We start from the raw sequence: 24,159 nt of genomic DNA, 5'->3' as shown, positions 1-24,159 counted from the left end.
ATTGTCGTCATTTTCATAGTCTGCCGCAAAAATGGGCTGCAAAAATCTTGTGGATCGCCGTTTTTCTGGATTAGAATAGTAGGGGAAAAGTAGGGGAAAAAACGGCGTTCTCCAAATACGTTTTTGACGGTGCACCGCAAAAACTAGATTCCATTGTTTTTGCGGCCCCATTGATTTTCAATGGGGGCCGTGTCTGTAAGCAATGAAAAATATCGAGCAGGCTCAATATCTTTTCATGGCCATAAATACGGCCCTCACGGCCATATGGTGTACTGCGCTTCTACAAATTTTTGCGGCCTGTTTTTGCAGTTCCATAGAAATCTATTGGGGCTGCAAAAACAGGTCACAAAAACACGGCAAGTGTAAAAGATGCCTTATATGTTGGCCCCATTCCAGCGGTGTTGGGACTCGCATTCTCAGGGCTCTTGTGCAGGTTTTACGACACATGAGTCCTGCGACCTATCAACACTGGCGTCACGGTCCCCGCTTTTGGACGTATTGAGCAGCAACAGGAAGTCAGGTCTGCTGCTGCTCTCTGACCTCCTCTGATGTTCAATATGTCCGAAGGCGTGGACAATGACACCAATGCTGTTTGAGCGCAGGGCTCACGTAACATAACAACTGCATGTGAATCCCGGGAGCATGACTGCAGACACTGATGCAACGGCGCCAATGCCGGATGTGAGTATAAGTGCTTTAATTTATCAATGTAAAACATTCAGATGGAGAAGCTGTTGTCCTAAAAGAGGACCAAAAACATTTGTTTTTTCGGAATACACATTGGTGGCCTAACGTGAGATTAGTAGGGATTCGCCCTTTGTGACCCAACAGATAAGCAGAAAGAAGAGTCCCGTCTAAGTTTATGGAGGCACAGTGAGGAATCTGTGCCTGGTACAGAAGCCTAACCTCATTCATATAAAGGTTCCGGGTGTCAGCCCCCCACCAATTACACCGATCACATCTAAAGAATTGGTCATTAATATACAGTCCTTAGTAATGCTAAATTCTCGTTGCATTTGTAAGAGTTACCAAGTTCCTCAATTATGAAGACTAAGAGTTTATAACGTTCACTCTCTACGTTCATAAATACCTCTCGTATCTAAAGATAAGGGAAGATATTTGAGTGGAATCGAATTCCACTCTAATGTTCCAAAAATCTAAATTTGCCAAAATTCTGTTCTGCACAGATCCAGCAAAAATGGTAAGGAATCATCAAAATATAAAAAAAAAACAACAACAAAAAAAAACAATACTCGCTTGCTTTCCACACTTCTATGGCCCCTTCACTTCTCACGATTACAGGTCCTCAAAGCATGTTCTTATCACCGCCACTCATGCAAAACAATGTGCGCACAAGGTCACAGCACACAAGGTGACATGATGATAGCGTGACCTTCTGCACACTTCTGCTGAACCATCTAGGGCCTCATTAGAGCCAGAATTTCTGGCCTGGCGTGAAGAGGTCTTGGGGATTTCACAGCGAGCAGTGATAGGAAGATGTGAAGAGCATCGGTCAGATGATGTGAAGATTCGGGATGGAGAGGTGAGCGGAAGCGGAGTATAAGAATTTTTTTATCTTTTACATCTTATGTTTATTATTATTCTCTGGACTTTGGAGAGACCAATGGATATAATAAGAGACATTAAATTCACTGAGAATAATTTCTCTGTGTATCGAAAAAATTTGCAAGAGGCCAATTAAATTCTGCCTAATCTCTAGTTGGGTCCTGATTTGCAAGGTTTCACACAGAGATGCCATGTGTTGGGAGTAGGCATTTACTGCTGCATGTTTAAGGATTTTCAAAGAGATCGAAGATGACTTAAAGGGAATATGTCCGCCGGTTTTGTTATGTAATCTGAGGACAGCATGAGGTAGCAATTCAGACACTGTTTTCATGAATGTGTAACTTTTCAGGCTGTGTGCTGTTGTTTTCATACAATTAATGTTTTATCACCAGATTATCACTGCCCAGACTGTAACTCACGTGAGCACTAGTCCAACCATCTAAAAACTCTGATTGTATCACAACTGCTGCACTCAGTGAACAAAGTGATACCTCGTTGGAATCAGGGTCTCTTTTTCTACATTATGCTGCTCTCAGATGAGGAAGCAAAAACCTGGTGACAGATTCCCTTTAAGGAACTATAATAATAGTAATGGCGGAAAATGAAATATTAAAAACTTTGTTCTTACCTGGCTGTGGCTTTTGTCTCCATATCTACCCATGAGGTTGACTCTGTGACAATTCTTGTACCAGAAAGCTCCTTTATAGGAAAGAGCACAGTTGGTGATGGCGGAGTCATTGTCCTTGTCATATGTGGAAAATGGACGTCCATTGTGATAAGTCATTGAATCTCCTAGAAGTCAGAAAACCCGCAGTATGTTAATATCACTGATAGTCTATGCACAATATGCCGTAACTGTCCACATACATGAGTATAGCAAGTATACTGTATGTTCAGTCAACTTAACCTCATTTGATAGATTGTGGGCTAAAGCAAATAAGCAAATGAGCAATCTGCAAATCGCCCTTCCAAAAATCAAGGGTTTTTGTCTCTCCGCTCCTGCTCTCCTGTCTGTCAAACTACAAACAGGCATAACAGACAGATAAACTTTCAATTGAAGACAGGTAAGCCATGAGCTGGGACGTGAGTGGAAGTTCTAGTACTTATAGTGCTGGAAGAATGCAGTTAAAAAGCGACTGCCCACTAAACAGAAAGAATCTTGCAAGACTTGAGAATTGAGACTGATCTTACACATATTAGACTGGTTCAAAAGCAGTTTTACCTTTAATTCTATGATAAGGGCAGCAAGAATATATTTTTCGACAGGTTTTGTGTGAAAAGGCAGGTACTCTTTTAATTATACACACATTGATCATTTATTTGAAAGATGACAACTTAATCAATTTGCTATTCCCTTCACGTCCACATTTAACAATATCATCCTAATGGTAATTAAGGAGGTAATTAAATATCTAATTACAGTAGGTAAGGTATAAGCGTGTAGAAGCTCAGCCTAAATAATGAATAAATATGATTAATAGCCTACCGAACTAAAACATGTACACCGGCACGGCCATTTATGCAGCGGCGTAATATGTGCGGTAGAGATAATGACTGTATAAAATGTTATATAGACATTAGAAAACAGAAAGTATTTCTGCTCCGTTTGATAACCACCTACCTGCCGTCCCGGAGTAGCCATCAACCTTCAGCCTGTACCGGCTCCGGGCGTCGCCAACTTCAAACTTGTCGTAAACAGCAAAAGCCGTTTCACCCAAATCTCTAAGATCCACACGCAACTCATATTGCCCCTGGGATGTAATTTTGTGCAAGTTTTCCAGGCCTATGAACGACACATTTTTACATTAGTACCATGACGCAACACTTGTACTCTAAAGACACGATGAAGAAACACGTCCACCATTTCAAGGGGTTGTTGGGGATTACAGTTTTCACGCCTTTTATCTCTCCCCTTTTTTGCACTTTTGTCTTGTCTGGTATTGCATCACAATTCCAATAAAATAATTGGGGCTTACTTGCAATACCTAAGACGGCCAGAGAGACGCTGTTTATATAAAAACAAAACACATTTTTTCCTAATCCTGGAAAACAATTTTAATTTTAATTATTTTGCATCCTCCGACAGCTTCCCTACTATTATCAGCTGATTCCCCAAGGAAGCTAAATTTAGGGTTTTTCTTTTACACTGGTCAATAATTGTTTCAACCGACTTATTACTGGAGATGAGCAAATAAGTTTGTAAAACCCTGATCCAAGGGTGATGTCTTTGGCCCATGGCAGCCCAGAAGGAGCCTCAGACCCACACAAACACATACAGACTCCTTTGAGACATGCCAGAATTCATGGTGTCTGTCTTGATTTGTTGGCTTGGTCTGATATTATTGTTGTGGCGTGATGCCTACATGACATTACATAGACCCTGCTAACAAAAAGAGGATCTTGGCAGGTAGGAGGCGATTGTCTGTTTGGCCAGAGTCCTACACACTGATTGTTTTATTTCTACTTATTCCTATCATTTGCTTGAATGGTATTGATCACCTGACAAATGAGCAGACGAGCTTGTTTGTTGGGTGATCATACCTTTTATGTGTCCTGATCACATTTTTTATCTTCCTATGTAAAACATAGATTTCATACTGACAACATGCAATCTGTACGGGGACTGAATGACCATTATTGTTAATGTTTAATGGCCTTCAGCTCGATTTCGAGCAATGGTGACTTGATAGATGAACCCTCTGTAGGAAGTTCAATCTTGTGCAAGCCAAGATAGGTCCACCAGGGTCTTCACCACCATTATCTTGATAGTATCAACCCAATGGTTGTTGGTCTTCCCCTTTGCCTTGTTTCTTCTTTTCTTCTGACCATGATGTCCTTCTCCAGTGATAGCTCTCTTCGTATGATGTGTCCAAAGTAGACAAGACACTTTGTTGCTGGTCTTCCTCTTCACCATGTTTCTTCTATTCTTCCGACCATGATGTCCTTCTCCAGAGATTTCTCTCTTCATATAATGTGTCAAAATTAGGCAAGTCATAGCTTGGTGATCCTTGCTTCGAGTGACATGTCTGGGTTGATTTGTTTCAATTTTAATTTATTTGTTCTTCTTACCATCCATGGTTTCGATTACATCCTTCTCCAGCACCACATTTCCAAGACATTGATTCTTCTTCTGCCTTGTTTCTTTATCGTCCTGGTTTCACATCAATATGTTACTATAGAAAAAAACAGACTAATGTATGTAGAAGCCTTGTCTTGGCCACCAGTGAAATGTTCCTCAATTTGTAGACTTCCTCCAGTGACTTCTTTGGTGATTTGCCCATAGTTATTCTCCTATTTACTTCCATTGTCTTCGCTCAATGAACATTGGACATATGGATTATTTGTCCCTATATAGTTGGGATGACAGTTTTCATCACCTGGGACTTTTCAGGAACCATTCAAGGACAAAGAAATCCGAGACAAATATGTCAATATCGTACTCGCTTTTTCTTTTTTTCCCCTGTTAAACAGTTACTGGTTTAGAAAATTATTCATAACCCATGAGCTTTGCTAATGATTTCTAAACTGTGTGTAAGTGCGTGTAATTCTTGTTTTTAGTTGGAAAAATTAGCTTTTATTTTGCTTTTTTTTTTTAAATAATTTGAACAGAATGAATCAATTTAACTGGATAATCTGGCATTATTACTGTTCTGTACGATAATGGCAGTGAAATAATGACTTGAGGGGGGGTTTCTTCACAAAACAACATTTTCCGTTGCTGAAGTTAATTGCTTGTCTGATACTGTTCAACAAAATAACAGATTTCAAAAGTAGAAAAAAAATCCATACTAATCTGTTATTTTTGTGCTCGGTAACTATTATATAAAGCCGGAACCCCGTGGTTCAAATGTAAGTCTTTGTATTGTCGGTCACAAATTACTCTGTTGCGTGGATTTTAGTAGGTACAAATGAGGACAAGCGTATTTTATAACATGTTTTTAAATATGTTTTATGTGTTTCAAAATGGAAAGATTTTGAAATCGTGAAATAGGGAATTTAGAAGTTGTAGCTATAACAATTCTTCTGCAACAGCCACCGATGTAATACACAGATTAGCAGAGCGGGAGGAGCTAATACTTTAGATAAAAATAAAATGAAAACCGTCCCAACTGGGTTCACCTTGACGTGGTGAGATGGCTTTTACACTTTTTGTAAATCAAAATCAGTCTTTACTAAATACGGTTATTTATATGCTCTATTGTTTTTTACTTGCTTATAGCAGGGTATTTGTTCCTTTTGGTTCTGTCTTAGGCTCTGTCTGTTTGATGGCCATCTTGAACATGCTCCTACACATTGTATGTATACCAACGTATACTCCAGTTAGTTTCTTTTGGTTTTGACTTAGGTTTTTGCACACAAGAATGTGACATCCCTTTCTTTGAGTTGGGCATCACATTTATATAGCTTCCCATTGCTGGGTGTCAGCCATTGTACCTCAGTTCTGCTCGACCCTTATTAACATTGAGGTTAATTCTGACTCTCCCGGCTGGGTACACCTTGGTGCTGATGAAATTACTTTTACTTTTACACTTTTTACTGCTTTTTGCTTACTTATAGCAGGATATTTGCTCATTTTGAATCCATCTTAGGTTTTGTCTGTTTGATGGCCAGTGTGATCGTGCTCCTACACATTGAATGTATACCAACTTATACTCCAGTTCATTTCTTTTGGTTTTGCTTTAGTTTTTTTGCACACAGTGCATACAAGGTTGTGACCTCCCTTTCTTTGAGGTGGGCATCACATATATATAGCTTCCCATTACTGGGTGTCTACGGTTGGGCCTCAGGTTTGCTCGGCCCTTAGTAACATTGAGGTCCTTTGTGACCATCCCGATTGGGTACACCTTGGCGCTGGTGAGATGACTTTTACACTTTATACCATATTATCTTCCAGTTCATTTCTTTTGGTTTTGCTAATACTGCGTTGATTTTCTTTCTCATAATTCGGGGTTCCTAAGATTCCCATATAAAGAAAGGGACTTTTTTGAAAGTCAACCTATTTATAATGGATAATACATTTTTTTTAAAGCGACTGTCAGCAGGATTTCACACCACAAACTACTTATATGTGCATATAGCTCTTTCAAAGACAAGTCCAGCAATACCTTTACATGTCCAGTCTGTTCCTCCGTTAATGAGAAATCTGTGTTTGAAATTATATGCAAATGAGGCTGAAAGGCTATGGTAGATGTGAAGCCTCTGTCACTCCAGCTCTATTTCCCACAGGGGGCAGCATTTGTCAGGGAATAGAGCTGGAGTGACAGAGGCTTCAAATCTACAAAGTACAACAAAGATGAGATGTGTTTATCTGGCAGTAATTTAAAGATCTCAGCCATTCATCCTCATCAAACCGAGCCCAATGAACCTGCAGGTTGGCAAGACATCAAGCAAATTGGATAAATTCCACTACACAATCCAGCGCTTCTTTAAAATAATAACTTCTTTATTTCATAACGATTTTATCTGTCTACCTGGATATTTATCATTATGAAATAAAGTAGTTACCATTTAACGAAATGCTGGATTGCATGGTGAAATTATCCATTTTGTTTAGATCTACCATAGCCTGTTAGCTTCATTTGCATATTGATTAAAATGTAGTTTTCTCAGTAATGAACGGATGGACCGGCCATGTAAAGGTATTGCTGGAGTTGGACATATAAAGTTTGGAGGGGGGGGGGGCGCGAAATCCAGCTGACAGATTCCTTTTCAACCTAGTGTATTCAGAATAGTTTTTTTATGCAGTTGCAGCAGATCTGCATCAATAACTGCTTCAAATACTATTCCTAATAAAAATCTCCCACCAAATATTTTGCAGTGTCTTTTTCATTGAAGTTTTGTTTCTGTTTCTATTTGTTTATTTTACTCGTGTATATAGCGCCATTAATTTCCACAGCACTTAATAGATATTACCATTAATGTTCCCATTGGTGTTCAGAATTTAAATTCCCTATTCCATTCGGAGAGTGGAAAGAGATCCACACAACGCGGGAAGATCATAAAACCCCACTGCAGTTGTTGTCCTTGATTGGATTTGATACCAACACCCCAGCTCTGCAAAGTTGCCCATGGATTTACTCATTGAATTCACTCCAAACCTGACACTGTCAGGTCAATAGACTGGAAAAAAAAAATTAGGGAAAAAAATACTTCCAAAACCTCTTCAAATTCTGCTCAAAGGAAAAACAACTTTTCTTCTGAAAAACTTCCCTGGATTTTTCTGCCTCCAAAAGACTCCATGTGAACATAGTCCAATGATGGTTATGGCACCTTCTGTCTGATAATTTATTATGTCAGCTGCTGTTGGTGACTATTGAATTGTTTTACTTTTTTGAAATTCTTCCTGTCCTAAGTAATCTGATGATCATTTATTTTTTCTTTCAGAATTAATACAAGTGTGATTTTGATTTGCCACACTGAAAAGCCAACACCGCAGGCGTGCCCAGTAGAGCTTGGTGAACTTTCCCAGACATTATCCTCAATCTACACAATGTAAAAATGCCACTCACTTGGGAGCGATCTGATGTATTACAGTGACCGATTTTAGTTAAACTTCGGCTGGTTTGTTTCAATCCTCATAAACCACATCACAGGAAAACTTAAATGCATCCTTTGTCCAGCACAAAGTGAAACATAAAGTAACAAGTCCATACAATCGTGATGTGTAGCCCGCATGGCTTAAAGTTCAGCTTCTTAAGGTACCTTCACACGAAGCGATGCTGCAGCGATAGCGACAACGATGCCGATCGCTGCAGCGTCGCTGTTTGGTCGCTGGAGAGCTGTCACACAGACGGCTCTCCAGCGACCAACGATGCCGAGGTCCCCGGGTAACCAGGGTAAACATTGGGTTGCTAAGCGCAGGGCCGCGCTTAGTAACCCGATGTTTACCCTGGTTACCAGCGTAAAAGTAAAAATAACAAACAGTACATGCTCACCTGCGCGTCCCCCGGCGTCCGCTTCCTGTACTGTGTGAGCGCCGACCCTAACAGCAGAGCGGTGACGTCACCGCTGTGCTGTTACTTTCACTTTAGGGCCGGCGCTCAGTCAGAGCAGGAAACGGACGGCAGGGGACGCGCAGGTGAGTATGTACTGTTTGTTTTTTTTACTTTTACGCTGGTAACCAGGGTAAAACATCGGGTTACTAAGCGCGGCCCTGCGCTTAGTAACCCGATATTTACCCTGGTTACCAGCGTAAAACATCGCTGGTATCGTTGCTTTTGGTGTCAAACACGACGATACACGGCGATCTGACGACCAAATAAAGTTCTGAACTTTATTCAACGACCAGCGATATCACAGCAGGATCCTGATCGCTGCTGCGTGTCAAACACAACGATATCGCTAGCCAGGACGCTGCAACGTCATGGATCATTGTTGTTCTCGTTGTAAAGTCGTTTCGTGTGAAGGTACCTTTAGTCCTTTAGCAAAGGTGCACAATCCACCTCTAGACACACTGCACACCTCTAGACACACAGACATGTGTGAGACAAACAGGTCTCATTTTACAAGGCGAACCACACCCAGTGGGTGGAGATATGGTGAGCAGCCCACTCTCCCAACTCGTCAGAGCTCACAATCAACCTGACAAGGCTGATTAACCCCTTCTAGTCCTATATGTACTAAAGCAATGCTCCAGGTTTATCTCCCATCCACTAGGTGTCCTACAGCCACCTTACAGCATCCTGAACTCTCTCTCATAAACCTGGGGTAAGTACCAGACATTGCTGTATAGGGTTGTTTCAAGAGTAATTTTGGTGATGTTCGACCCTCTTTGGTATGTCAATTGGCCTACCTAAATGACTAGTTATAAGCAGTGATTGCACAGCATGTTCGGCACTGCTCAATACTTGATTGAGCATTGGGGTGCTCGACTAAGTAGCAAGCAATGCTGATTATCGCATGGTGCTTAAGTTCTCGGATCCTCGTAAGTGAATTATCTGAGCTGGGCACAGAGAGAGCAAGAGAGAGACAGAGAGTGAGAATTTCTCCATCCTCTGGATCCAAGAAGTATCGTTTCTCCTTGCGGAGAGTGACATGTTAAGCATGTCGAGATGAGGAGACTTAAAGTCGCAATGCTCCTCTGGGAAATATGCAAATTGTCTCTTCAGAGAGAAAGAGGACTAGAACTCTAGTGCCACCTATTGAAAGTAGCAATCCTAACAGTCAATGTCAACCCTTTAACGAGCCTTGTCGCATGACTTAGGATAAAAGTCAAACCAGAATCTAAATTTGCAGAAACTGTGTATCGGGGTACTGCCCCTCGTCAGTGCAAAGTGGAAATCTGGTTTGGCTGAGTGAGAGGCGTCTGACCGGGATCCAAGAAGTATCGTTTCTCCTTGTGGAGAATGACATGTTAAGCATGTCGAGATGAGGAGACTTAAAGCCGCAACACAGTGTCTGTAAATTGAGATTCTGGTTTGGCTTTTATCCTAAGTCATGTGACAAGACTCGTTAAGGGGTCGACATTGACTGTTAGGATTGGGATTACTACTTCCAATAGGTGGCACTAGAGTTCTAGTCCTCTTACTCTCTGAAGAGACAATTTCCATCCTCTGGAAAAATGCTCAAGTTTGCCATTCATTTCCATTATACTCGCTAGTTAAGTTGAGAACATCTAAGCGTCCTACATGCTTGATTTGAGTACCAAGTATTCAAGCATTTCACTGCTTGATCAACACTAGTTATAAGTTATAATTGTATTGCATTCACCAGATTATAACTTTTTTGCGAATCTGTACCTAGTACCCTTTGTATATATAACACATTTTTTACAACCAATATTCCTTAAAGAAACACACAAAGATTGAGAGCTGTCCATCAAGGAAATGGGGTGAAGAGAGAAAACGTACCCACAACTAGTTATCCAAGATGCAAAGCTCTGAGTATGTTTTCTTTGAAACGCTACATTTCAAAGTGCAACCTAACACAGCCGATGTCTGATTCTCAATGGCTCGGGCAGCATGAACCAAATTTTGGATTCCCTTTAAATTTGATATGCAACTTGTCCTTGTTTGAGGATGAACATTTTTTTGTATGCATATTTGCTTACTTACCTAAGAAAAATTCATTTTTGGGATCTCCAAATCCAGTGCTGTATGTTCTCCAATTTTTGTAAAAATCTTCGGACCCGTCAGTTCTTCTCAAAAATACCTGTAGGTAGAAAGTAATTATTTCTATATTATACTTTCTATAAGTATCCGTGTCCGTACCTTCATGATCAGGTGATAAAAGGGGGAGTGACGCAATGGGACATCTCCATGGTATAGTGGCTATAAGTGGTACTCCCGCTCCATCCCATTCAGACCCAATATAGGGAGCAGTGTTAGTCTCAGTGTTCCTCTGCTCCTTAATAATGGGGGTTTCAGAAGTCTTACTCACACCAATCTGATAAGAATTACATGTCTTAATTATAGGTACCAGTATTAAAAGGAGTCTGTCAGCCCAAACGGACAATATGAAAAAAGCACAAAGCTTTGTATGGGAAATATTCCCTATAAAACATGCATCGTTTATTGTTGCCTCTATTCTGTAAAACTGAAGTTTAATCAGATATGCTAATGAAGGTGCTGAGTGCACCCTGGGTGTGACCGAGAGGCTCAGTGCACACACTGGTTTTGCATGTCCTCGCCATCCACACTAATGATGACAGGGCTGTCCACAGAGTGAACAAAGGCAAGTCAGTGCGGTCAATCACCATGGAGGTGTGGCATGAAAAACACATCGGCGGACTAGAGAACCAAGCCCCCTAATTTGCATATTTGATTAAACTTCAATTGTCTCATCCGAGCCCGAGGTACATATATTATAGAAGTTACATCCCCTACAATACCAGGCTTTGGGATTAGGTCAGAATGTCAGTTTGAGTTGAAAGCCTTTCCCACTTTGGAAGACCCAGTATATTAATGCATGTATCACATTGGTGTGTTGTAATACTTCATTCCTCCTGAGGTGGTGCTGCCTTGGAATAGGACAGTTGTTGCCTGAAATTCTCCAAAGCAGACGAACCCTTTTAATATACAAGTTTTTTTAACATATAGGATGTGAAAAATGTTTTGGTGTTCTGACAAAAGTCACCTGGAGCGAGTTCACTTGATAGGGACATGTCAGCGATGATAATAATAATAATAATCTTTATTTTTATATAGCGCTAACATATTCCGCAGCGCTTTACAGACATTATCATTGCTGTCCCCAATGGGGCTCACAATCTAGATTCCCTATCAGTATGTCTTTGGAATGTGGGAGGAAACCGGAGAACCCGGAGGAAACCCACGCAAACTCTTTGCAGATGTTGTCCTTGGTGGGATTTGAATCCAGGACTCCAGCGCTGCAAGGCTGTAGTGCTATCCACTGAGCCACCGTGCTGCCTGATAAGATATACACAGTCTAAACAGATCTAAACGGTTGTGTTGTGGTTCTACATCTTTGAAGTTTTCCTTACATTCACTTTCAGATTCTCACCACATGCCTTCTAAACTCTAGAAAAATGTAGATAGATAGACAATAGATAGATGATTGATAGATAGATAATAGATAGATAGATAATAATTAGATAGATAGATAACATATAGATAATAGATAGATAGATAGATAGATAATATATAGATAGTAGATAGATAATATATATATATATATATATATATATATATATATACATATATAGATCATATATAGATAATAGATAGATATAGATAGATAGATGATAGATAGATAGAAAATAGATGGATAGATAGATAGATGATAGATAGATAATATATAGATACTGTAGATAGATAGATGATAGATAGATAGATAGATAGATAATAGATAGATTGATAGATAATAAATAGTAGATAGATAATAGATAGATGGATAATAGATAATAGATAGATAATAGATAGATAATACATATAGATAGATAATAGACAGATATTGATAATAGATAGATAATATATAATAGATAGATAATAGATAGATAATACATAATAGATAGATAATAGATACATATAGATAATAGATAGATAATAGATAATAGATTGATAGATAATAAATAGTAGATAGATAATAGATAGATAATAGATAATAGATAAATAATAGATAGATGGATAATAGATAGATAATAGATAGATAATAGATATATAATAGATAGATAGATATAGATAGATAATAGATATATAATAGATAGATAGATATAGATAGATAATAGATAGTTTGATAGATAGATATGAATTGAATATTTAGGACATTTTAGATTATCTCTGTATAATATGAAACAAATATCTTGATTTACTGTATAAGACACTATTTCCTCTTGCCTCTGATTTATTAGCTATCAGTGCAGACTTACATAAGATCCATCCTACAGGCTCAGTCTGACACGTGATCTGGGCATTTACTGTAAGTGCAGTACAAATTTTCTGCATTTTTACAATATTTCCCATAACTTGTGTTTCATTATCAGATGTTACAAAACTGTACGCACTAAATGAGGGACTATATGTGTGTATATACTATAGCTATATATGATATATGGCACTTGTCTTATTAAGCATAATGTCATGTTTAATTCTTACACATTTTAGAAAAAAAAAATTAAATATATATATTTTTTTTAATATGATCTTGTAGTAGTTGTATCTCAGATAATGTTTATCTTTCTAGATAGGTAAGAAATGTAAGAAGCTGACATTACTGGAGCCTGAAAGTATTGATTGAGATAAATGTTTGTTCATTGGTGGTCGATCTCTAGGGTCTCAGTAGAACGGACTGTAGAGTCGGCGCCTCCAGCCTTGGCTGCTCCATTGTGATAATCATTGGGGTGTTGGGGTCAGACCTCCACTAATGAAAATTGGACAACCCACTCTAATTCCTAAAAACTTTTTATTCTTCCTTCTTCTTTTCCTTTCTTCTTCTTCCTGCTTCTTCTTCTTTCTCTTTCTTCTTCCTACTTCTTCTCCTTCCTCATTCTTTTACTTCTATTTTTTTCTTCCTTGTTCTTTCCCCTTCTTCTTCTTCCTCTTTATTTTTCTTTTTCATGTCTTCTTTCTTCCTCTACTTCCATCTTCTTCCTCTTCCTCCTCCTTTCTTCCTCCTTTTTCATCATTCTTCTGCTTCCTTTTTCTCCTTCTTCCTCTTTCTACTTCCATCTTCTTCCTCTTCTTCCTCCTTCTTTTTCCTTTTTCACTCTGCTTCTTCTTCTTCCTTATTTTTCTTCTTCTTTTTTTCTATTAATATTATTATTGTTATTAGTTTGCTATGGTTTTAGATTCCTGTTCATGTTTTTTCCAAAATATGTTTGACTTTAACGTAGAAACTATATTGAATAAATTAAAATCTATTTTTGCGTTTCCAGCTTTTGTTTGCCCTTCTGCTGTTTATGATGAGATGAGATCTGCAGATGTGTCTGAACAAGCCAAGTGGTAGGCAAGAATTGACCTTTAAAACTAAGAATCTAGACAGGTTGTGTACTGATCAACAAGAGTTGATTAGGTGTGGAATGACTTGTGTTGATCAGTGTGACCTATTCCTTTGCATTTTAGAGGGACTTCGTTCTTCTGAACATTGGCACATATAGGGTATGATCGATTTTAGTATTTGTGGGAATTTGGTCTGTAAATTATTACGGTACTCTAAGGCCACATTCACACTAGCAGTATTTGGTCAGTATTTGACATAAAATTCAGATATATGGTTAGAGTGAATCTGTTAATGGGATGTCTGATTTCTTATTCCAGAGAATTTTGCTTAATATGTAAATGAGCTGTTAAGATCTATGGGCCGGACATAGATCTCCCCGAGAATCTGCCTCCGGAAATTATTGTAAATGAAAGGAAACATTACCACTGTGAGACATGTAGATCAGGAGAACAGACTGTCAGTCATTACATGTCTCACACTGGTAACTCCCCCTTTCTTTTATAAAAAGCTCTGGAGGCAGATTCTTGGGGAGATCTATATCCGGCCCATAGATCTTAACAGCTTATTTACATATTTATAAAAATGTGGATTTCTCTAGAATAAGACATCGGATCACAGATATCAAGGTATATTGTTATATATAATTTTTATATAATTTCAGAAAAAAAATACCTCCAAGATACTTAATATATGTCCTTTGCAATATGTCTATAATTAAGAAAAATGTACTTAGTTCTTTAAACAGATATCACAGGTCGAGTTTCTTTCTAATTGACCTGTGTTCTAACCTTTCTTAAGATTTTTAGAACAATAGGCTAAGATTTGTGAAATTGCCTAAGATTATAAACATTTCCAATTTGATAGGGTCAGCCATGAGATTGTGGTCTTCATTGTCTTCATATTTTGCCAGCAATGCAATAAGAGATCAGTGACCATTAAAAATGGATCGATTTCAATGGTTTTGTTTTTTTTAGTTGCCCAGATTAGGTTACATAGGTGACTTTGTAAACCTACAGGAGAATTTAGTGATATTTGATACTTACAATCCATCCACCTCCATCAACATTCATGTCGCAGTAGACTTCCATAGGTTGTGACTGGTCGCCATTTACGTAAATAGTGTACATTCCTGACTCGGTCTCTCCATTTAGAATGGCTTGGGAACAATCCTTAGGGAACTGATACAGAAGCCCAACTGGAATGAGAGAATGAAAGAGGCAAATTAGAAACTTCGGAAAAACGTAGAACTATCCTATAAAGACCCAACTCAATAGAAGAAAGTAGGTCTGACAAGGCAAAGGATGGAATTATAAGAATATTTAAAGGGATTGTTGAGAATTAGCCAATACTTACCCGGTAAATTTCCTACTGCTCCCGTGGTCCATGGTCCTAGTCTTTGTTTTCTTCGCTGTAGCATGTACGCATGTAACAGAATCAGTGGCCTCTGCAATGATGTCCACATGAAGAGCACAAGTATGCTGAGGCCAGTGATTGGCTGCAGCAAACATGTGGAAGTACAGAAGGTGATCCAGTGGTTCTGAAGAGGTGGGGAAGGTAAAGGGGTTGTCAAGGCTTGAGGCTCATTTCTGCATTCTCTCTGTGTGACTGCAGACGTGTGAATCCTCACATTGTGCACAGTGCGCACTGTCAGGATTCTCCAGTGCTGGCACTGGGAACAAGTAACCATGTAACTGCAAGCACACAATATGCATACTCCCTACTAGACATTTACTTGTATTTAGCGAGGCCGCGTACATCTAGTCGGCATGTGACCACATGTATGCAAATCACAGCACCAGAGAATCCTGATAGCGTGCACTGTGCATGCTCTGGGGATTCACAAGTCTGCAGATACATGGAATGACTGCAGACTTGAACCCCTTTAATAGATGAGCAGGGGCGTAAATATGATAGGTACAAAGGATGGGCCATGGAGTCTAGGGGGCAAAAAAGGTCCCTTTGGTCCATATAAAAAGACTATTACTATTAAAGACCTGTGATTGCTGGGGCCCTGTTCGATATTTTGAATTGGGGCCCACAAAATTCAAGTTACGAAACTTCCGGTGAGTATTGGTGATTCTCTCACATTCTTACTTGTTAAGAAATTTTCTTAAAATCCTGGTCAGACAGATTTATGGGCAAAATCTCTAATCATGGGACCACATAGCAAAATACTGACTGGGCTTATTCCTCGTTGAGACTGAAGTTACTTTCCCCCGTTACTTTGTAAAATATCTTTGAAGGGTTGGAAGCCTTAGTTTTTATATGTAGAACATGAAATTTACAGTTTTCCTTTACGAAGTTATACAATAATATTCTGAAACTCACTAGAGGGAGCTGACGGCATATGGAATAATCTAGACAATCACGGAACTCAGCAGCTCGCATTGCTCTGCTTTATAGGACTTGAGCTACGGGGGGGGTGCAGAGGTAATAGTGGCCTCTAGCACATAGTAATCTACCTTCTTGTTGGCAATTTACCAACATTTTAGTCCCCAGCTTGCCAGGGACTGTTCTAAGCATCAATATATTGGAGGATTTTTATGGAATCTTACCCCAGAACAAGATGCTGCAACTGTTTCTGGATAATCGAGATGGTCCTGGGAAATTTGGGACTGTTGAAGGCCATTCTGCCACACTTGAAGGTACCGGTAGTATAAATGGCACACGGTAGGGTAGGGGTTGCATTACAGATTTGCATAGTGGGAAGCATGTAAAGCAGTTTATTACTATTCCCCTACTTACATCGGCCCCATAATAGTTTTGTGGTTTGTCTTAAAGTTTATCACAGTCTATTGGTTACAATAAATAACCAACATGCCTATGTTCAAGCAGATATCAGGGTGGGCTCTGCACTTGGGGGGGAGGTTCCAACGAATAAGGTCCTTCCCTGCCCAGGAGCTGTGGTATGATCAGACCATGTTCCTGCACCATCAGACACAGCCATTACACAGTACACAGCAGTGGCACATTTATAAGATTATCTCGGCACAGGGACATTTTATTGAATCACATCCAATTGTTGAACTTCTTATTATTCCAAGATCTATTGATTAAAACTTTATTTGTGGGGGAAAAACCCTTTAAATTCATATGAATTCCACATGCCATGCATATAAATGTTTCTTTAACCTTGTACACACTCGGAGAAAGATTTCTGCACAGATTTATGTCTGCTGCAGTAAGAAAGCAAATGTCGCTTATTTCGGTAGCTCACGCAATGGATCAGCTGGGTGCATAAAATCTAAAATCCTTTTCGTTGCAGGGGGTATTTGGTCCACTCTTTCATTCGTGAGGACAACTTTTTATTTATCAACCTCGCATGAACTAATCTCGCTAAAAAATCCATATTGAATGACTCATATCCCACGTATGCAAACAGTAAAAATACATATATCTCCCAGCATCGAGGTTAGTAAGGATTATAGTATAATATATTCCTTAAATCCTATTTTTTTTTCCTCGCGCACAGACGTGTCTCATTCAAGATCTCAGAAATCTGATTATGCACGTGATGGAAAACAAAAGGATTCCAGTTCTAACACGACAAATATGATTGTTGCTATAAAATATGGTATCCGTTAAGCCTGAGCTTTAAGAACAGGAAGAGTAGAAAGTCTGCGGCTTCTGTGCGTAACCACAAACGTAAGGAGGCCAATAATAATTTGCTATAGGGAATAATGGATTGCACACTACTCCAGCTCATAACATCTCTGTGTGTAAGTCCTGTCTTCTTCTGCCTTCCTTTTTTCTTATCCAAATACCTTAAAAAATGTAGTATGTTCCCTTTCCAGGATTAACTGTCTGCTTTAGATTTCAGAGGAACGAAGCCACCACCATTGGGAGCACATCCTGTTCACTTGACGGCCAGCCAAGGTGCGGTAAGTAGCCCAAAACAAATTCTTCCGCTAGTCTTCAGCCCTTTGTAGTCCTTCGCTTCCAGCAGTTACTAGTCTGGCTTCTCTCACTGAGGCGCGTCTGTCCAAGCACATGTTTCCTTTCAAAAATCTGAACTACTTTCCATTCAATATGTTCGAAACTTAGGTCACAGTTAGGTCAAACTGTCCAAATTTGTAGGACCTCGTCTATATTTTAGCCAATCGGGTATGTTATGATTTACAAGATAAAGACCAGAAAAAAAAAAGAAGTTGCATTTTCCCCAAACAATAAGCTAATAGCTCCACAACATAAAATCTGCTTTTCGAAAAGCTCTACAGAATAGAGTCTACCGGTAAAGGACTGGTAAATCACACCTGTCATTGACGTACACATTTTCCCCTAGTAGAAAGGTTTAATTTTCTGCTTGGAGAGGATGCGGAAAGCTTTTAATACAGCCTTGACATTTAAGGAGGTGGAAACTGGAATAACGCTTGCATTATGGTTTTGTCAGCGTGACTACTTTTTTTTTTTCTTCTGCTTTTAGTGTTGCAAATTATTTAGCCGCTGTTACTATATCGATCGGCTCCGTCAGCTTCTATGATGAAAACGCATGATCCGTTTCTCGTTTCAAGGCTTATTTCAAGACGTTACACATAGGGCTGTATCGTTTGAAAAAAATAAATAAATAAAACACCTGGTGGGTAAAAAATTATGTAAAAATTTGCACTAGTAACCGTTTCGTACAAAGGCTTTTGAAGAATGAAAGCTGGAATCTTATCCATTGTCTTAGATGCCAACGCTACAAAAGTTGAGTAACAGAAATCGATCGTGCAAGAATCGGCAAGAAAAAAATATGATCATAATAGAACACAATACATTATAAAACACACAAAAAAAAATATAAAGGTAGAAAAAGAATAATAAATTAAGAGTTCCAACCATGGTTCATAGATCAGAATGCCTGGATTCCAGAACTGAAAAATTCCAGACGTAGCTCAGACCTCTGATCTTTTTGGTCCTTATAGAGTAATATGGCGACATAGTTTTTGGACCAGTCTCTTACTGCCTTTGAAAAAAATATATTGCATTGCTATTGGACACATTTACAACAGGTATGGACGGAGGGTCCATGAGGACTGGGCTCCGGCACCAATGGAAAAATGTTAAAAAATAACTTACTGTGCAACTAAAAATATCTTGAAAAAAAAGCAAAAAATATTAAGGATCCATAAGCTCACGCGTTTCAGGTTAGCAACCCTTATTCATAGCTGAGCCTGAAACGTATAACATTAGGGATCCTTAATCATTTTTTATCTTTTTTTTTGCTTTTTCTCACAGTGTTAGGGTTGGCGGAACGCACCAAATAAAATATAAAGATAAGGTGCTTTCGCAACCCGGGGTCCACCGTTCAGAGATGGTAACTGCTGCTCAGCAACAGCGGACGTTATATGGAGATACAGCACCAAAGACTTGTGGGTTGACCGTCACCCGGTGTGAACTACGGCAAAATTTGTTGCCTCACAGAGCCGCTATAAATTAATGTAAGGGCTCAGTACCCTGTTAGCTGTCACAGGGCACAGCAGATTAGGCGCAAGTGTAGTCACTAGACTCAGCCCCTAGAACGCGGGTTAAGAGTCTGTCTAGACCCACTATGTTCACGGCGTCGCACTGGCAATGCCTAAGCTGACGCTAACTATAGAGATTTAGCGTAACAAGTGCGCGCCGCATCGCACTGGCTAATGCCACTACCAGACACTATGGGGTCTTTCACAAAGTGCGTGCAAGGCTTCGCACTAGCAATGCCACTACTAGGCGCTGTCCCTAACTCCAATCACCCAGACACATTCACAACATGAGAGTAGGGGATCATTAGGAGCTAGCACCAGAGACGAACACACTTGCACACACACCACAATATCAGAGTATACTGATCCTTTTATAGCCACAGCCTTCCGGGACCTTGCTGAATGCCCAAGCCAAGCTGCTTGAGGACCTGGGTATGTGACCTCCTACCACCAATGAGTTGTCATCTCATGGGCATGCTCAGAAGGCCAAAAGCAGGTCCCAGGAGCATCTGCTCGCCACTGACTAATGTTGGTTGCTATAGCTAGACCTGGGAAGGCAGGAGCAACCAGACGCACAGTATTAGCCTGAGCAAGGCATTGGGACCAACATCTCTGCTGAGCAGGCTCGTCTATGACCGAGAAAGAATGGGAGACAGCAGAAGACATGGCTTGAGATTCCCCCTTGTGCAGCTGTGGAATCTGGACGCCTAACACACAGTGTTTCTAATTGTAGTGTTTTAACATTTTCCCATTGGTGCTGGAGCCGAGTCCTCAAGGACCCTTCTTCCATTTCTGACTGGGATACCAGCCTGGTGTGTTCTTATACTCTATGCACCACACCCTGACCAAACAATGTATACCAGGGTTCCTATGTGAATACAAGGGGTTTTCACACAGAATTGTCCTTCCTGGAAGGTGAGCCAATTTCCTTTTTTTCCCTACTTTACAACTCCCATACAAAGGAATCAAAGAGAGATAAGAGTTACTCAGAGATGGACTTTCTATCTCCCTCATAATAGCTGCTTGACTTAAAATGGTTTGTCCATTACTAGCACAACCTCTTCTCATGTCTCATGTAAAATACAGTTACAACACTGACCATACTAGGACCAGGGGACTATGGATACAGGACTGGCCATACCAGAGCCAGGGGCTATGGATACAGGACTGGCCAAATCGGGATCAGGGGACTATGGATACAGGACTGGCCACACCGGGACCAGGGGACTATGGATACAGGACTGGCCACACCGGGACCAGGGGACTATGGATACAGGACTGGCCATACCAGAGCCAGGGGCTATGGATACAGGACTGGCCACACCGGTATCAGGGGACTATGGATGCAAGACTGGCCACACTGGGATCAGGGGACTATGGATACAGGACTGGCCACACTGGGATCAGGGGACTATGGATACAGGACTGGCCACACTGGGATCAGGGGACTATGGATACAGGACTGGCCACACGAGGACCAGGGGACTACAGATAAAGGAATGGCCACACTGGGACCAATGATACAGGTTCATGACACTTGCCGACACCAGGGCCAGGGGACCTCACATTTCAGTATTAGTGCACCTTACTCACTAATGACTCTACACATTTCTTGGCAACTCCTTAGGGGAGAGGGAGTTGACTACACAAGATGCCTCCCAGCTATTGGCTGGGAGCCATACTGCAGGTGCACCACACCACACCAAATGCCTCCCAGCTACAACCTTCCCCTTTAAGAGCAGGGGAGCAGGCACACGCACACACTAGGCATGGCACCGTAGATTGCGATGCACACACACAGACCAAGAAGTGGCAGCCAGCAGGAGTATGCCAGGGGCTGCGCTGAGGGCCGGGGCGGTGATTAAGCCAGCGTCCCTGCATGGAGTTAGATGGGGACACCATGCAGGGATGCCGGACATAGCACTAAACTCTGTCTTGAAAAATGGGTTGGGAGAAGGAGAGCGATCTAGACAGGATGATAAGATTCCACTGGGAGGTGCCTTTCAGCTTCTCCCTGCCCAATATGTCTTGATTGACAGGTCACTCCCTATCCACAAATACAGAAAGACCTATATAGCAGGATGACCGAGGCATGAAGTAGCCAGAGAGCACTTAGCTTTCACTCTTTTTCCTACCCGGCTTGAATTTTCAGCTACATTTTCTCTAAAACGCCACATCTTTCTGTAATGAGGAAGTCTGTCTTGATTTTCTGCAGTCCATGGGTCACGCAGCTCGGCTCATTTGACAGGTTCTCATTAACACTCGTAGTCTTAATTAATTTCTTATAATTAAAGCTGACTTTGGGTCATTACAGTCATCCACTTTTACTTGCTGCTGCCTATTATAGGCTTCATGCAGAACATCAGCTGCGATACTTTGGTAATAAGATGTGCAATAGTTGCCACAATTCTTTTTTAATACTAAATGAACCCCCCAAAAAAATAACAATCTGCTGGAACTATAACTATCACATTGTAAAACATCAGTGATAATAGAAAAGAATGAACATTGAAGGCTGAGATCCTTACTTGTTGTAAATATGGTTTGGATGAATTTGCTCTTGATGTTTCCATTCATTGCCTGGAGTCTTACTGTATACTGTGCGGAGGGACTGAGGTCGAGCAATCTGTAAGAGGTGGCATCGGGGCCCAAAGCTACTTCCTATCAAGAGGAGAAAAAACAAGAACAATAAATATTCTAGAAATTCCTAAATTTTATCTTTTTACATATTTCATTTATTCATCTTATACCAATCATATGAAATGATAAGCGACCTGATTCATGAAGACGTACTGTACGGGCCTGTACAAAGCAGATTAACAATGCAAACGAGCTGAAGGCTGCTATCACAGCAACCTGGGCTTCCATAACCCCTCAGCAGCGCCACAGACTGATCGCCTCCATGCCACGCCGCATTGATGCAGTAATTGATGCAAAAGGAGCCCCGACCAAGTATTGAGTGCATTTACTGAACATACATTTCAGTAGGCCAATGTTTTGGATTTTATAATCATTATAAAGTATTCTAATTTACTGAGATAATGACTTTTGGGTTTTCATTGGCTGTAAGCCATAATCATCAACATTAACAGAAATAAACACTTAAAATAGATCACTCTGTGTGTAATGACTATATATAATATATGAGTTTCACTTTTTGTATTGAAGAACCAAAATAAATTAACTTTTTGATGATATTCTAATTTTGTGAGAAACACCTGTACCAACAGCATGATTTAGGTTTTTGAACCAAGGCCGAGAAAAATACAAAGGTTCATTATGACTCCTGACTGTGAGCCACTTATGGGCCCTAATACCGTTGGAACTATTCCTACATCTGCGTATTGCAAGTTAACACTGATAAAGATACATTCCTGCAGCAATAACAGTGATGGAACACTTGTGTCAACCCCTTCACTTTGAGGCCAATTTCAATTTTTGCATTTTTGTTTTTTTTCCGACCTTTTTCCCAGAGCTATAACTGTTTTATTGTATTGTCCATATGCGAGAGACATTTTTTACGGACGAGTTGTACTTTAGAATGAAACTATTAATTTTACCATATAATATACTGGAAAACAAAAAAAAAAATTCAAGTGAGAAGAAATTGTGAAAAAAAACCTCAATTCTGACATTTTTTTGGTAATTGTTTTTTGGTGTACAGTGCGTGGTAAAAATGACCTCACAATCTGATTCTGCTCATCAGAACAAATACGACGATACCCAACATGTCTATTTTTTATTATTATTATTTTAGTGGTGAAAAAAAAATCTAAAGTATGAAAAAAGAAATGTTAGGGGGTTGTGTCACCATTTTCTGAGACCCGTAACCCTTTCACTTTTTGGTTGATGGAGCTGTGTGACGGTTTACTTTTTATAAAGCGTGACAATGTCTTTATTGATACCATTTTGGGGGGTAGATGTGACATTTTGATCGCTTGTTGCAGCATTTTTTATAGTATTGCAGCGAGCATAAAACATAAATTTGGCATTCTTGAATTTTTTTTTTTGTTTACGGTGTTTGCCGATTGGGTTAATTGTTTTTCTATTTTGATAGATTGGACTTTACTGAACGAGGCAAAACCACATATGTATTGTTTTTGTTTTTTTATTATCTATATTTTTAATGGTGGAAAAGGACAGTGATTTAAACTTTTATGTTTTTTTTTAAACAATTTAAAACTTTTTTTTACTTTTAACTGTTCTTGTTAGTCCCCTTAGGGGACTTGAAGCTGGGATCGTCGTATCTCTTGTGCTATATACAGTGATGCCACAGTATTGCTCTATATAGCAGAAGTCATGGTCTCCTTTGAAGCCCGATAGGCTAGGCTTCATGGGAGCTTCGTAATGACCAGAATGGAGGTCGTCAATATACCCCCTGCTGTGATAGCAACACATCGGCGACCCACGATCATGTCACGGCTGCACCGATGGGCGCTTACAATGATGTATCCCCATGCTGGCGCGCTGTTAATACCGCTGCCGGGGTTTGACAGTGGCATTTAGCAGGGTGACAATCTTCAGTGGTGCTTTGCTCCACTCTCGATATTTACAGGCAGGTCCTGGGGGTAACACACAGCCATCACCTGCCAAGTATGGGGCAAGCTCCAAACACCCACTACTGACCCGCGCCATACATGTAAAGGAGATTTTGTGATGGGGTTAAAGCCACAGAAAAGTATGCAAATAAAATCTATGCAAGAAAACTGCAGAGAACATAAGTTTCAAATACTAATGTAATAAATGGAATGAA

At 40.0% G+C, this 24,159-nt stretch overlaps 1 protein-coding gene and 1 long non-coding RNA gene across 7 annotated transcripts in view; one reads left to right on the top strand and one right to left on the bottom strand.

The window, feature by feature from the left end:
• The window catches only part of TNC (tenascin C), a 157,721-nt gene that overhangs the window by 5,421 nt on the left and 128,141 nt on the right, over positions 1-24,159 (bottom strand). For all 6 annotated transcript variants that reach the window (XM_077283461.1, XM_077283463.1, XM_077283462.1 and 3 more), the window contains 5 exons: positions 21,935-22,067; positions 15,006-15,157; positions 10,620-10,716; positions 3,188-3,349; positions 2,195-2,358 (listed from right to left, as the gene is read on the bottom strand). In XM_077283461.1, the coding sequence (XP_077139576.1) occupies positions 2,195-2,358; positions 3,188-3,349; positions 10,620-10,716; positions 15,006-15,157; positions 21,935-22,067 (708 nt within the window). The remainder of the gene's footprint in view (positions 1-2,194; positions 2,359-3,187; positions 3,350-10,619; positions 10,717-15,005; positions 15,158-21,934; positions 22,068-24,159) is intronic.
• Positions 17,353-24,159, top strand: part of LOC143804899 (uncharacterized) — a 74,402-nt gene continuing 67,595 nt past the window's right edge. The window contains exons 1-2 of the long non-coding RNA XR_013221126.1: positions 17,353-17,373; positions 17,776-17,843. This is a non-coding gene — a long non-coding RNA (uncharacterized LOC143804899). The remainder of the gene's footprint in view (positions 17,374-17,775; positions 17,844-24,159) is intronic.

This window comes from Ranitomeya variabilis, chromosome 2 (genome assembly GCF_051348905.1).
Source record: "Ranitomeya variabilis isolate aRanVar5 chromosome 2, aRanVar5.hap1, whole genome shotgun sequence".
NCBI lineage: Eukaryota > Metazoa > Chordata > Amphibia > Anura > Dendrobatidae > Ranitomeya > Ranitomeya variabilis.
Note: the sequence above shows the minus strand (reverse complement) of the source record. Positions and strands in the feature narration are given on the sequence as shown.